Here is a 13725-nt window from a genome sequence, read left to right on the forward strand (position 1 = left end):
AAACTTTATTCTTGATGTTCCAATATCTTGACCTACCAAAATGTTAAAATTTATATAGCTGTTGCTGCTGGTGCATCTTACCTGTTTCTCAAAAGACTTTCCAAACTTAGGACTAAAACATTTAATTTCTGCTAAGTTAACGAATAATACGTTCTCCGATATTGTTTCTACTTGATAAGGACCAGCCTTGCCTCCTCTGTGTACTTGTCATCTTACTGTCTCTTTTTACAAAAAGGCAATGTCCATGTACCTTATGTCCTTTCTTTAATGATCAGTACTCCCACCAGACTTTTTGCATCTGTTTAGTAATTTCTTTAAAATTCAGTAGTAGTTATTATACTTTTCTCTTTTTATTGTGTAAAATAAACTTGGGAGTGCAGCTATATTTCTGAGAGGAGCTAAAGTAACTAAAAGATAGAGAAAAATTCAATTCCCAAAGAACTGTTGTAACGGTTCTCTTCCAGACTCAGTTTTAGAAAGAAGTGAGAACTATTTATCTCGTCATTAGTAGAGAAATTTTGTTTGAATGCTCATGCCATAGTCTTTCTATTTCTCTTCATAACTTTCAAAATAAATAATTTGTTTTGTGAGGCTTAATACTTCCAGTATCTCAGAGATAACATATTTAAATCTTTGGGGGATGCACTAGGATTGTGCTTGTGGGAGTAATACAAGGCAATATATTTATAAACACCAGCAAAGTGATTTTCCTCCCTGTAAAATTTTCTCAATAGAGCTATAACAGAAAATCTAATTAAAATCCAGTTTCTGAGTGATAGTCCAAATAAAAAGGTGTATATATTTGTATACAAATTAGCATTTGTTGTCTTCCTACACGTGACCAAGAAAATCCATTATTTATTGCCTACTAAAACTGAAATAAGTGCTAAGTGGTTGGACACTATTATTTGGTGCATTTTGTGCTACTTCCCCAAACCTGCTTACTCCAAAGAAAAACTTACCTGAATATTTTTGTGCAGATTTCTAGCAGTAGTCCTTTACTGTGGATGTACACATTAGAATTAACAGTGAAATTTTTTTTCTCTTGACTATAACCAAAGTACTCCATCTGTATTTGCTGAAAAAATCTTATAATTTGGAAGTGTACCTCTGGTCAGCATGACTCTAGGTTATATTTATATAACGGGGAACTTATTCTGAAGAAGAGAAGAGTATTTTGTGAGTTATTATTTTACTCTTTATCCAAAAAGCATTTGAGATTGTTATAACATGTATAGCATACCCAGATTTTTACTAAATATGTATTAAATATATATATATATATATATGTAAAACATACAAAAACAAGAGTAGGAAAAATAAGATGAAAGTGATTGTGACTGGTATGAAATATATTCCATAAATTTGTCCAGAAATAGGAAGCAGAGGGCTCTGGGTCTTCTCAACAAGTTAAAGAAAAAAAAACAAAAAAACAAAAAAACAAAAATCTCTATTGTTCTAGGAAAATAAAGTTAGGTCCTAAGAGTAAGAGCTAATATCCTCAATATTCTCAGATTCTTTAAAAGCAGAGACTAATCAGTATTCTTAGATTCCTTGAAAACAGGATGTTTTTATTTATCTCTCCTGCATCTAGTATAAAAATGACATATGGTAAATGCTCCTTGAATGTTTCCTAAATTGAGTTATTTCCCAATGGAGATTCTAATGAGTTTCCTAGGGGTGACCCTTAGTGTAAGAGAATACCTGATTTTAAAGTGTAAGCAAAGTAACTCATAGTAGTGATGCTAAAGGTTAAAGATGTGATAAGAATGTGCTCTCTGTTGTGGAGTAATTTTAACTCATTCTTAGTCTCTGTTCTTCATATCCCAGAGACTGTTTAGATTTGTGATCCAGGAATTTGTGAAGTCTTGCAAATTCCTACAGTGAGTGATTTTACGCAAGGATCAGTATGACTCTCTCTATAAGCTACTTTTAGAGAATTGTTGATTTCAAATGCTTTTCTAGAATGGATGGGCTGCATATTTCTCAAGTAATGCTCTTGAAATCTCTTTCAGTGTGATTGTAAATAAGTATGACTCATGAGTATGCCAAGGTAAAATACTTCTGAATAAAATTTGAGATTTTTCTTCTTTTTGTATTTGATTGAGAACAGATCCTTACATTTTAATAGGAAGCCAATTGGTGGTTAAGTTGACCCTCCTATTAAAATGTAGAAGACCATAACTAGAAAATGTATATAAGCAGAACAGCGCCAAACCTCTTCAGCCCCTTACTCCAACCTGAACATACACAAAAGGAACCAACTCAGAGTAACTTTAGAGTGCTGGGTCTTTGAAGATGCTACATTGTGCGGCATACACAGCATATCTAAAAATATCTCTACATAGAGGCTAACTGGAAAATCTCAGAGCCACTCATGCAACAAATAAAATAATTTGAGAGATAATTTAGGCATAAGTGTATTATATACCTGTATAGAGAAGTGGTCATTCATAGTGAAATGAATGCGTATGGGAGTTTGTAGCTATGTACAGACAATAGGAAATCAAGGAAGACTTCCAGGAAGTGCGACTGACAAGTGTTGAAAGTCACCACTGGTCTTGCACATTATAGCCTGTACAGGCCATTACACTGAGACTAGTTAGTATATAAAGTGCTAATTAGGACATAGGGTCGATGCAGAAAACACTGCGGTCTTCATACTAAGTTTCTGCCACTTATGAAGGCCAGCAGTGGTGAGATTTTTATACAGTTAGAAGATAAAAATCCTTAGAGATATATACATATATCAAAACATTGTATTTAATATTTATATTACATATTATCTATAAAGCCAAACCTTTCGTTCTGTTACTGTTTTTGACAATGAAATGGAATTACTTACGTGGTATGGTGGGCTGATTATATAGGACAGCTCAACATAAAGATTATATTGATAAAAATTTTTATTATTTAAGTTACAAACTATATAGATCTTCTTGTTTAAAAGTCTAGGTAGGCAGATAAAGTCTGGATATATAAAAACAAAAAATACTAACAGGGTTCACCTCTGGGTAGTGGAAAGAACTATTCATTTTCTTCACTTTAGGCATTTCTTCCCGTTTGAGAAAAAAAATTTCTTTTTCTCTTATTTTGATAAAATGAAGACAAAGCCTTTTTCTGCTTTTTATGAGGATCTCCTATTACCATTGTTACTCTTCCAAGACTGTTTCTCTGTGAGCACCCTATGTTTCATCTAAGCCAGGTGACTCACCGTTTCTCTTACATTTGAGCAATTACCCTATCATCATGGCTTTCCTTTATCTGAAAATGCTCCTTTTGTGATCAATAGTCATGACATTTTGCATTTAAATTTCTACTTTTATCCCTCCTTGTCACATTTTAAGCATTGCCACTTCTAGTTTTTCTTATAGGAAATTTTACCTTCGCCATCCTACTTAGTCAAGCAAAAAAGTTGGAATCATTCTTATGCGCAGCCTCCCAACTTTTGTGTTTAAAATATGCCTTGCATTTAGCCACTTCTGCCTTTATTGTTTTCTTCATTATCCCAAAGTACAATCATCTCTTTCCCATATTGCTGTAGTACCTCCCAGTACGTTCATTCACTGCTGTCAAGTTTTCCTTGTCTCTCCAATCTATCCTTCACAACAAAACCAGAATAATTTCTTTTTTATTTCCTGTACTGGGGATGAAAGCCAGAGTCTTGCATATGCCAGGCGGGTATTCTACCAGTCAACCATCTACCCAGTGCCCCCACCAGGGGGATTTAAACTTGCCAAGTTGGCATATTATTTAAACTTTTTACTCACTTTTTCTTGCCTACTAAACAGTTACGTGCCTTGAAGGCTGTTCATGTGTTGACTCTATCTGCATGGTCTTGTGCCTTATCTCTACTTTCACTGTACTATGGCCACTGGTTCTTCAAATCCAGCCCAGTATCATCACTTGGGCTCTTTAAAATTTCATCCAGCAGAGTAAGTTACTAATCCTTCAGGTTTTTTGCTTTACCTTAATCTCACAAAACGAAATTGCCCACCGTCCTTATTTTATATTGTCACAATTTTTTTCTGTGATTGGTTATTGAGTTTTAGCATAGTTGACTGTGAGCTTCATGAAAATGAACCTTGCTATTTTGTCATCCCTGGAGTCCTAATGCCTAGCCTAGTGCCTGGCACGTAGTTAGATGGTAGTTAAAACTTACTGAGTAAATGAAGGACCATGCATATGTGTTGAAAATGTAGTACTTTTCAAAATATTTCACTTTGGAGATTTTTAAATTGAATGAAGTGTTAGAATGATAGCTCTCTTGTGTCTCAGTAGGTAGCTCAGCAAAGACTTATTTGATCAGTTCTATAACATTGTAGAAATTTTACTAATTTAATTATATCCAGTCATTAATTTATATATATCCATTCATTAATTTAGTTATGAATTCATAAATTATGTTCCTGTTTTATGCCAGGCATTGTAGTGTTAGCAGTGCAGAAGAGAGATGACATCCCTGCTCATGAAATTCTGATAGTCTAGCAAGGAATATGTGCTTTAAATAAATGCAACAATAATTAAATTATACTGGCTGTTTAAAAGGAAAGTTGAAATTACTGAAGAACAGTGGTTCTCATCTGGGAGTGGTTTTGTCTTCCAGAAGACATTTGAGTACACTGGAGACATTTTTGGTTGTCATAGCTTGAAACAGAGGAGCAGTGTTTCCAGCACGTAGTGAGTAGATGCCGGTGTTTACAGAATAGCCCTCTGCACCACAGATTTACCAGAAGCAAAACTTCAATGATGATGAGACTGAGTCCTGTTCTAGATAATAGTAGTGTTTCAGCATACAAGTGATATTTAACAAAAGGATGTTAAAGTTCCAGGATGAGAAAATAGGAGAGTGAGTGATCATATAAGCAGTGGGAAGAATATGTGATCCAAAGGTTGGAAAATAAACTTCTTCAGGATGCTAGAAGAATGAAAATGAGCTGGTGTGGACTTTTTTGAACAAAGGACACAAGGGGATGTGAAGAGAGGCAGAAGGCCACTCACATCAAGCCTGGCAAGGTCCTATGGGATTCTGAGGCTGTCTGTGAATTACGCAGTGATATTCAGATTATTCTTTGATATAGGGGTCTGGAGCTCAGAAGATAGGAATTAAAGGTAAAATTTTAAACGTCTTCACATGCATGGTATTTGAAATCATGAATTTATATTGATACCAGTTTACCAACTTGGGCTTGCTTTGCTTCTAACAATATTTAGCTATTGGAGCGGGTTCAGAAAAGTTAAGTGTGTCAGTTTTGAAAGGATACTGTCCTCCTTGTGGAAACACAGCCCAGAACTGTTACAGAAACCAAATCTTTTCTTAGTAAAAACCTGATGATTTTCCCAAATGAGATTTTTGGTTTTCATGCTAGAAAAAAATTTATCGTGAATTCTTTTTTTTATGAATTCTTTACCACAACTAATGAGCACTTTATGTAGTAATTACTTGAGTATCTGTGGTTCTTAGTTTTTATTTTGTTTTCTTAAAGTCTGGGTGCTGTATATTAAAGGATATATTTTACTTTTAAGTAGAAACTTAAATTGATTAATGCATAACTTCAGAATTGGAAAAACAGATCACTTTAGTATATAAACTGTGTGATTTATGTTAGATATGCAATTGATTCTTTTCTCATGAAGCACAAGCAAGAGAACCAGAATATCTAGAGCAGCCATCAAGAAGTGATTTCTCAAAGCACTTGAATGAAGAAACTATTCGAGTAATTACCAAGGCGTCAAATGAACATGAAGATAAAAGTCCTGAGACAGTTTTGCAGGCGGTAAGAACTTTTCTTTTGGCTCTCTGAACATGGCCATGCTCATGAATTTTCCTGCAGTGTAATGGAGAGCGACTTCTCTGGGAGCCAGGAGAGACAAGGTCCAGTGACAGATCTGCCAGGAACATGATGGGTGATTGTGGGCAAGCTGCCTTGTACCTGGACTGTAATTTCTTCAGCTTCTGATTTTAAAGATTCTTTTCTCGTGAGTTTTGTCTTCCTGTCAGAGAATTGTGAGGAATCATGACCATAGGCTAAAATGATCATTTGACTTGGAATCTAAAAGAGAAGTACAAAGTTTAAAACTGTTTGTCCTGTCCCCCATCTCTCCCTCCATCTGTAATAGTATTACATGGGAGCAGTTAGGAATTTAAGATATAATTTCCATTTTTCTGTGAAATGTGTTTAATAATAAAACTGCTAGATACTCTAGGTTACAGGTTAGCGGGATGAACAGGATGTTACAAAACTGTTTGCTCATAGCTCAGCAGGCTTCTGTGAAATAATGTCATTATCCTTCCATGTTGTAGTTTTCAAGGGTTTTTTTTAAGTCCTGAATTGAGGACAGTGATGTGGAGGTATCAGTGACTATTTCATATCAATGAATATGACTTTTTCTAGAGATACCGGTTCAAGAATTTGGTACTGAAACACCATTTTTTATAGTACTTTGTTTTTTTAAGTGGTAGGCTTATACAGCTCAATGCAGGCTTTAAGGTAAGTCCTTTAATATTTGTGCATTCCTCTTTGGAATACTAAAGTCAGCTAATTGTATCATAATTTTATAACATAATTTCTGCTCAGGAATTGACCTCAGTATTAGCAGTAATCTACTAATTGCAATGCAGCAGTTAATATGAGATCTTAGTTAACCAAAATGTCCAGTAAGTAGGGTATTCTGTTGTATTCAGATGAACTAAATATCAAGCAAAAATTATTCCTTTCATTTCCAGTTTGAAAAATATTCATTAATTTTAATAGATTTTTTTATGATTGCAGATTATTCAAGTACTTTAGAGCCCTATGAGTGTACTTAAGATGAACATTTGCTAATTCTAAAGCTACTCCTGGAAAATACTTCGCTTAATGGAACTGGAAAGTCTGCTGACTTCTTGGGGGATGGGAAAAAGAAAATTTAGGGATAGAGAAAGGACAGAGAAGTAGGTACATGATGAAATATTTTTTCTCCATATAAAAATAGAGGGCCTTTGCTAATTAGTACTTCTGCTTGGTAGAACTTAAAGGTTAATAAATGTAAACCTTTAACTTAGTAACAAAAAACCCAAAGTGTTACCTAGCTTACTGTACAGTCATGGTATTTTTTAGTTTGGTTAATCATATATAATTGAAATAGAAACCAATACTTAAATTTTGATTACTTAGATTTCTTCTGGTGGATATCATCTTATAAACTAGCAACTTGCCTCTTCATCTCTTCGTGAAAAAGGAAGATGATAGGGAGAGAATATGATAGAAAAACAGCATAGATTTTTTTTCCACCATACTTTTTTTTTGGAGTGGCATCGACGTTTAGCCCCACTGTCTGTATAATCTGCGGCATGTCTAAGAATTCGTTAACCTTTGCCATCAGAAGTGGCCTGTGGTTCTTTGTCTTCTCATTCATTTCAGAGGATCCTAGTAACTGTGTCATACTGTGTTTTCCCATCTAAATTTAGTGTATATTAGAAGCTAAATTAAGAATCTTCAGATTTTCGTGTTTTTGAATTTTGGTTCAGTTCTTACTAGCAGTGTAGCTTTGAATAAATTGTTTAATTTCCCTAAGTCACACTTTTCCAGAAGATAGAGGTGATTGTAGGGTTATTGAAGTCTATTGTTTTCTAAAGTGACAGTCATGGCATGTAGTAACCACTACCTTCTGTCTTTTACTTCAGTCCTAGTCATTTCACAAATACATAGTATATTAAGTTCCAACCTTAGAATAAGAATTCCTTGGAAAACCTAGCACCACTGAAACCCTAGACAGTCTCCAAATATTTAGGCAGTGTGCTTTTTAGAAGAATGTTTTTAATTTTAAATGGAACACAGTAGGATATTTACGAAATGCAGTAGAGGAAAGTACCCTCCAAGGAAGAATCATGCATAGTCCCACTTAATACTTAGGCAGTGAGTCTCAGTCATTGTGTTGGTTTGAGTTTTTGTCACTCTTATTTTAAAATATAATTTGGGGATTTTTGTAATTGAGTTACTACTGAATATGAAATTTTCTGTCTTGCCTTGCCTTCTTCTGTTTACTTAACCTTATATTCATCCTTCCACTGTATACTATAAACTCAGTAAAAATCATGTGACAGATGAGTATTATTCCACTGAGTAGATTCTTATTTATCTACTCCTCCATTATTTGTTTCTGTTTCTATATTGTTATAAATTGGTTAGTAGAGGTAAAATTTTGGCCATATTTCAGGCTTTATTAGAAGTGAATTATGATGTTAAAAGAGATAGTATTTTAATGTGGTCAGAGACTTTATCACTCAGCAGCTTTCTAACTACCCTTAGGAGACCACTTTCAAAAAAAATCATATGCTTAATGGATTTTAGGCAATTAATAAAATACTTCATACAGTGTTTTATTTTTTCATTTAACCAAAGAACATATTTTTCAACTTTTCAAATTTAGCCTTTGTTAATATGTTGCCTAAAATAATACAAAGCTAAATAAATGTGGACTTTATTTCAGTGAGCCATTAACTACTTTGTGAAAAAAACTGTGTTACCTTAGTATATCTGAATTTGAGGAATGATGCCAAATTTCTAAGTGCAGCTGAAGTGTCTTCCCTTTTTCAGCTTATACCCTTACAATTAATTAGTTTGATGCTCTTCAGCAGTAACTCTTCAATAGTAACCGGAAAAGCTTCTAAACATTTTCCCTAATTTTAGTCATAAACTCTCCGCCAAGGAAATAATGTTGTTTTAAAAGGATCAGTATTCTGAGTAATACCTTTCCTAGTAGCTGTTTTGCTTAGATTTTTATTTTGTCTCTAAAATAGAATTGTTTTGTATTGGTTTGCTACAGAGAAATTTATCACCGTAAACTCTAGAGAGATTTCTTAATTTACTTGCTTATATTTCACTCTTTTGAATGGAGACCTAGCACAGTTCTCTCATATGTTAGAAGGATTCAGAATTCTTAATTTAGAAGCCCATGTCTGTAGAATATGTGGTTATTAATACTGAATTAGAATTAGTTGAGTATAAACAATTTACAGTATTGTAGTGAAATAGTATAATGATACTTGCCACTTATAAAACAGTTCTTACTAAGTACTGGGTTAGCTGAATATTATCTCACGAAAACAACAAAGCAGGTTGATTGTTTTCTCTTGAAAAGTTGAGTGTTGAGTGAAGTAAGGAAATCTTTTTTAAAACATTTGACAGAGAAGCTAGGTATGGTGGTATATGCCTATAATTTTAGCCCTCTGGAAGCTGAAGCAGGATGATTGCTAGTTCAAAACCAGCTTGGACTACATAGTGAATTCAAGACCATCTTGGAGGACATAGTAAGACCCTTTCTTAAAACAAAAATTAAAAAAAAAAAAAAACAAAAAAAAAACAACTCAAACTAAAAAATACCAAATGCTATGGAAGTAGCATGTAAGAATTAAAGAAAAACAAAAAACAAGGCAGGCTGGGCGTGGTTGCTCACACCTGTAATCCCAGCACTTAGGAGCCTGGAGCAGGAGGATTGCTGAAGTTTGAGGCCAGCCTGGGCTACAAAGTGAGTTCAAGGCCAGCCCAAACTGCATAGTGAAATTCTGTCTCAAAAAGACATAAATTTAAAAAAAAAAAAAGACAGGGCAGTAGTACTCTTACCTGGTAGTTCTGTTGTATTAATAAAACTCTTTCAGAATATGTATTTTGAAAAAGTTAGGTAATATTTTTATTACTAAAATTTATCTGTATTTCATATGGAAATAAAATCTCTTTAATTGGGTTTCACTAAAATCTACTATATTTTATATCAGATCTAAAATTTATCTTAGTTGAAGAAAAGTTACGCAAATTGAGTACATAAAGCACTCTGCTCTCAAGTACCTTCAGTACTTTTGAATTTGTTTTTTAGTAGTAAATAGTAGATGCACTGTTTATGATGACTGTTAAATTTGAACAGTATCTCAGAAATATTAGAGTTTTTGAGTGTATTTTTCTGGATTCCATTCTGGTATGTACTCTTATTCATATGAATTAATGTAATTTGTAGACTTTATTAACAATGATAAATAAAAAGGAATCAATCTGATTGAATTGTTAAGAATGGGCATCACTTTCCAACAGCTTTTAAGTATTTTCAGTATGAGTTCAGTGGTCACTTAAGAAGTATATATGCTATATGGAGTCTTGTAGGCTGTACAGAGTGAATTAAACACTGTAACATATGGATGTTAACTGAATACACAGTTGACTACTAGGAAATGGGGGAAAAAAACCTAAAAACTCTGCTAGGTTTAGAGAAAGTCATAACTTTATTTTTATTGAAATATCAAGAAAGGCTTCCTGGAGCTGAGTGTGGTGGCACATGCCTGTTATCTCAGCCCTTGGAGGATTGCCATAAATCTGAGGCCAGCTTGGGCTACACAGTGAGTTCAACCCGGTCTGGAACCTCAGTACATGCTGAGATCTTGTCTCACAAAAAGAAAAGACAGCGATAATAACAAAAAAGGCTTTTGGATTTCATGGAGTTCTTTTTAATTAGTACTTTCAGCTATAGACAATCAATAGTAGGAAACCGACTCCAGTATTTATTATTTTTAAGTATTTGTAATCCAAAATATTTTGTGGAAAATTACTAAAGAGCTACTTTAAAATGTTTGGAATTTAAAATATGGTATTTCTACACAATGGAGTACTATTGTGATGTAAAGAAGGGTAAGTTTGAATTGTTTATAGGAAAATGGGTCCACCTTGAGACCATAATATTAAGTGAAATAAATCAGAAATACAAGCTTAAATACCACATAACTTCTCTCAGTGTATAAATAGAGCAGGAAAAAAACACAACAGGAACTAGGAAGATAGATCTTTGGTAAGTGGGAAGCAATCTTGAGATGGAGGAAGGGGAATAAAAATAATAAAGATACGTTGTACATATATTTTCTTGTCACAATGAAAGTAGTCATTATGTACTATAAACATATACTAATAAAAGTGTGTGTGATGGGAAGAGCAAGGGTATAGATTTTGTATTACTATTTGATCAATGCATTCACTTCTAATGTTCAGTTTTAGAGGTTTCATTTTATACCTAGCAATTGCAGGTATTTTTAAGAGATTTTAGTCTGTGTGCTTAAATTGGCTTCCATTGTTCTCTTTCCTAATGTTCATACCAATGATTTTCTTCTGCAGAAACCTGAAAATACCATAAGTCAACCACCTTCCAATCAGCAAGTTGTAGAGGTGGCGATTCCTCATGTAGGGAAATTTGTGATCGAATCAAAGGAGGGGGGGTATGATGACGAGGTACCTTTTCAATAGTGCTCTGCACCGTCCTTATTTTTTGCTGTTTAATACAAGTATTCTTCGCATGCTTACACCCTCACACGCCTCTATCAGTGCATAACGCACAGCTTTGCCACTCGTGGTATGACATTACCACTTACTAACAACTTTGAATTTAAGTGAAAGTTTACATAGAAAACTTATTAAAAGTTTAAAAGAATAATTTTATATTTTGGAGTTAGTTCTTTTATCTAGATACAGTATTGGTTTACTCCCAGATTAATAGATTACAATAAGATTTGTTTAAATGTAGCAGATATTTTTGCATTTAGAAATAGCTTTTAGTTTCTTTTGTATTCTTGAGTAATTTATTATATTTTGCCCACTATATGCTATCAGGAAATCCTACCACATGATTAAAAGATGGATAATTGATATTTTTCCTCCTACAACTTCTGTGACAGTGAATGGAATGATTTGTTGAAATTACTGAGTGCCTAGCAGTGTTTCACACACTACAACACCTTTTTATTTCTTCTTTATCTGTTCACTGATTTATTATCATCTCTTAGTTTTTCCAGCAGTGTAGAGGCATTTTTATTTCTTCTGATAAGTGTTCTTTGGAATTCAGATGAATATGGTCTATTGTCCTCATCCACCAGATCATTTTCATCCTCTTTCCATTTTTATTAATACTCTTAAAATTTTCCTTTTTTCTGTTTGAGGGAGGTCCAGTAAAGCTCTTCCTGAATAGTAATAGTAAAGAAGATGATACTATTAAGGGAGATGAGATGAGTGGAGAGGAAACTTTTTGTAATCTGTCATTTATGAGTTGTAATGGGTGTGAATGAGAACTCAATTTATGTACATGAAATACTTTTTCCATACTTCAGTGTATAGTTGCTGTTATGTAATAACTACTAAAATCAGAGGTGTCATGAAGACATTAATATCACTATGCCAGTGTAAGTATACATGGCATATAATGAATAAATAAATTTGGGAAATAGGAACTGGGACTGGATTTCCTAAAGCAGATAATGTTAGATACATTACAGGTCTTGTCTTATTTAATTTTGCAGGTATTTTAAAGTGTAAACAGCTAAGAATAATAAGCTATTCCGAAAACAGATACTTTAGTACTTAACAGCTGTGTTACAATTAACTGTTTTATTGCCCTGTTGGCTCTTCACAGCTCTGGGAACTGGCATGTTTTTACTATGAATATTATTGATCAAGGGTGAGCCTCCTGTCATTTAACGAAGAATTGTGATTAATTTTTTAACACTGTCTTTTTGTGAAAGTACCTAAGTTGCTGGCAGAGTTGTGTGTTTTGTTTTTATTTATTGAAGTGACATTTTAATAGTGCATGTGCCTTGAAATGTAAAAATAAATCACATAGATACAAACCTGCTCTTAGAGATGTGCAGATTGTACAGGGTTGTGCACGGTTCCTTAGCAGGGATCCAGAAGTGGAATTAAAATTGAGCTCTTCCTGAACTCCACAATTCTTGGGGAAGAAGCCTCTTTTTTAATTGTTGAAAAAAAAAAAAACAGTGTTGCTGTCTTCTAAAGAGTGCACCAAGAGGGCAGCATTGGCTTATATGGGAGAGGGTGACTTCGTGAAATTGTCCAGTGTAGAGCGGATGCCTTTTTGCAGTTTGCACAAAGGCACCATGGGAGCCAGCTGTGCCCCTGTACAGGTGATTCTGAGAGATGCTTCAGTGTGCATCAGATCACCTTTGCTATTTTAAAAATGCAGCATTTGACTCATTATGGGGAACAAAGGAGCTTAACTTGCATGTAAAGAGATTGTTTTGGTTTTAGTTTTTTTAATGTAATTTTTCAAAAATTCTTACTTTCAATCTCTGTGGCAGATGATGATGACACCGAATATGCAAGGTATTATCATTGCGATAGGTAAATCCAGGAGTGTGTATGACAGGTGTGGTCCTGAAGCAGGGTTCTTTAAGGTACAATTAACATTTTCATTGTATTTTAATTTTTTTTTAAATTAAACTTCTTAAAATGTTTTATTTCTTTGAATTAAATTTGGTTTCCTATATAATTTCTCTTTTTCTACTTTAGCCATGGCCACCTGATGCTTTTCTCTTACACACACACACACACACACACACACACACACGCACGAATACAAAATTCTTTTTCTTTTGATCTAGACAATTCAAGAAAACCAAAACATTTTTTCCTGAGTTACTATAACGATAATGTGTGACTCTGCTTCAGAAATCTGAATTGTGTTTTACATTGAAGGGAATAAGAGTATTAATATGAATAGAGTAATTGCTTCCATAATAGTGCATATTTTCCCCACTGTTCATACCGTTGGTCAGTATCATATTTTTCCTAGTTTTATTGTCATTGGATACTAAGTTGCTTTCTCATTTAGTTTTTAAAATGATTTATTAATTCATCTTTTTATATTTCTTGTTTCTTATTCACTTATTTTTCACAATAATTAATTGTTAATGTTCTG

At 33.7% G+C, this 13725-nt stretch overlaps 1 protein-coding gene across 6 annotated transcripts in view; it reads left to right on the forward strand.

Moving 5' to 3' along the window:
* Usp25 (ubiquitin specific peptidase 25) overlaps window positions 1–13725 on the forward strand; it is a gene marked incomplete at its 5' end in the record, with an annotated part of 142840 nt that overhangs the window by 101575 nt on the left and 27540 nt on the right. For 3 of the 6 annotated variants that reach the window (XM_005375571.2, XM_013503834.1, XM_005375572.2), the window contains 3 exon segments: window positions 5638–5777; window positions 11136–11249; window positions 13106–13201. In XM_005375571.2, coding sequence (XP_005375628.1) covers window positions 5638–5777; window positions 11136–11249; window positions 13106–13201 — 350 coding nt within the window. 6 annotated transcript variants of the gene reach the window in all.

Source organism: Chinchilla lanigera, unplaced genomic scaffold, assembly GCF_000276665.1.
Source record: "Chinchilla lanigera isolate Chin_1 unplaced genomic scaffold, ChiLan1.0 scaffold00006, whole genome shotgun sequence".
Classification (NCBI taxonomy): domain Eukaryota; kingdom Metazoa; phylum Chordata; class Mammalia; order Rodentia; family Chinchillidae; genus Chinchilla; species Chinchilla lanigera.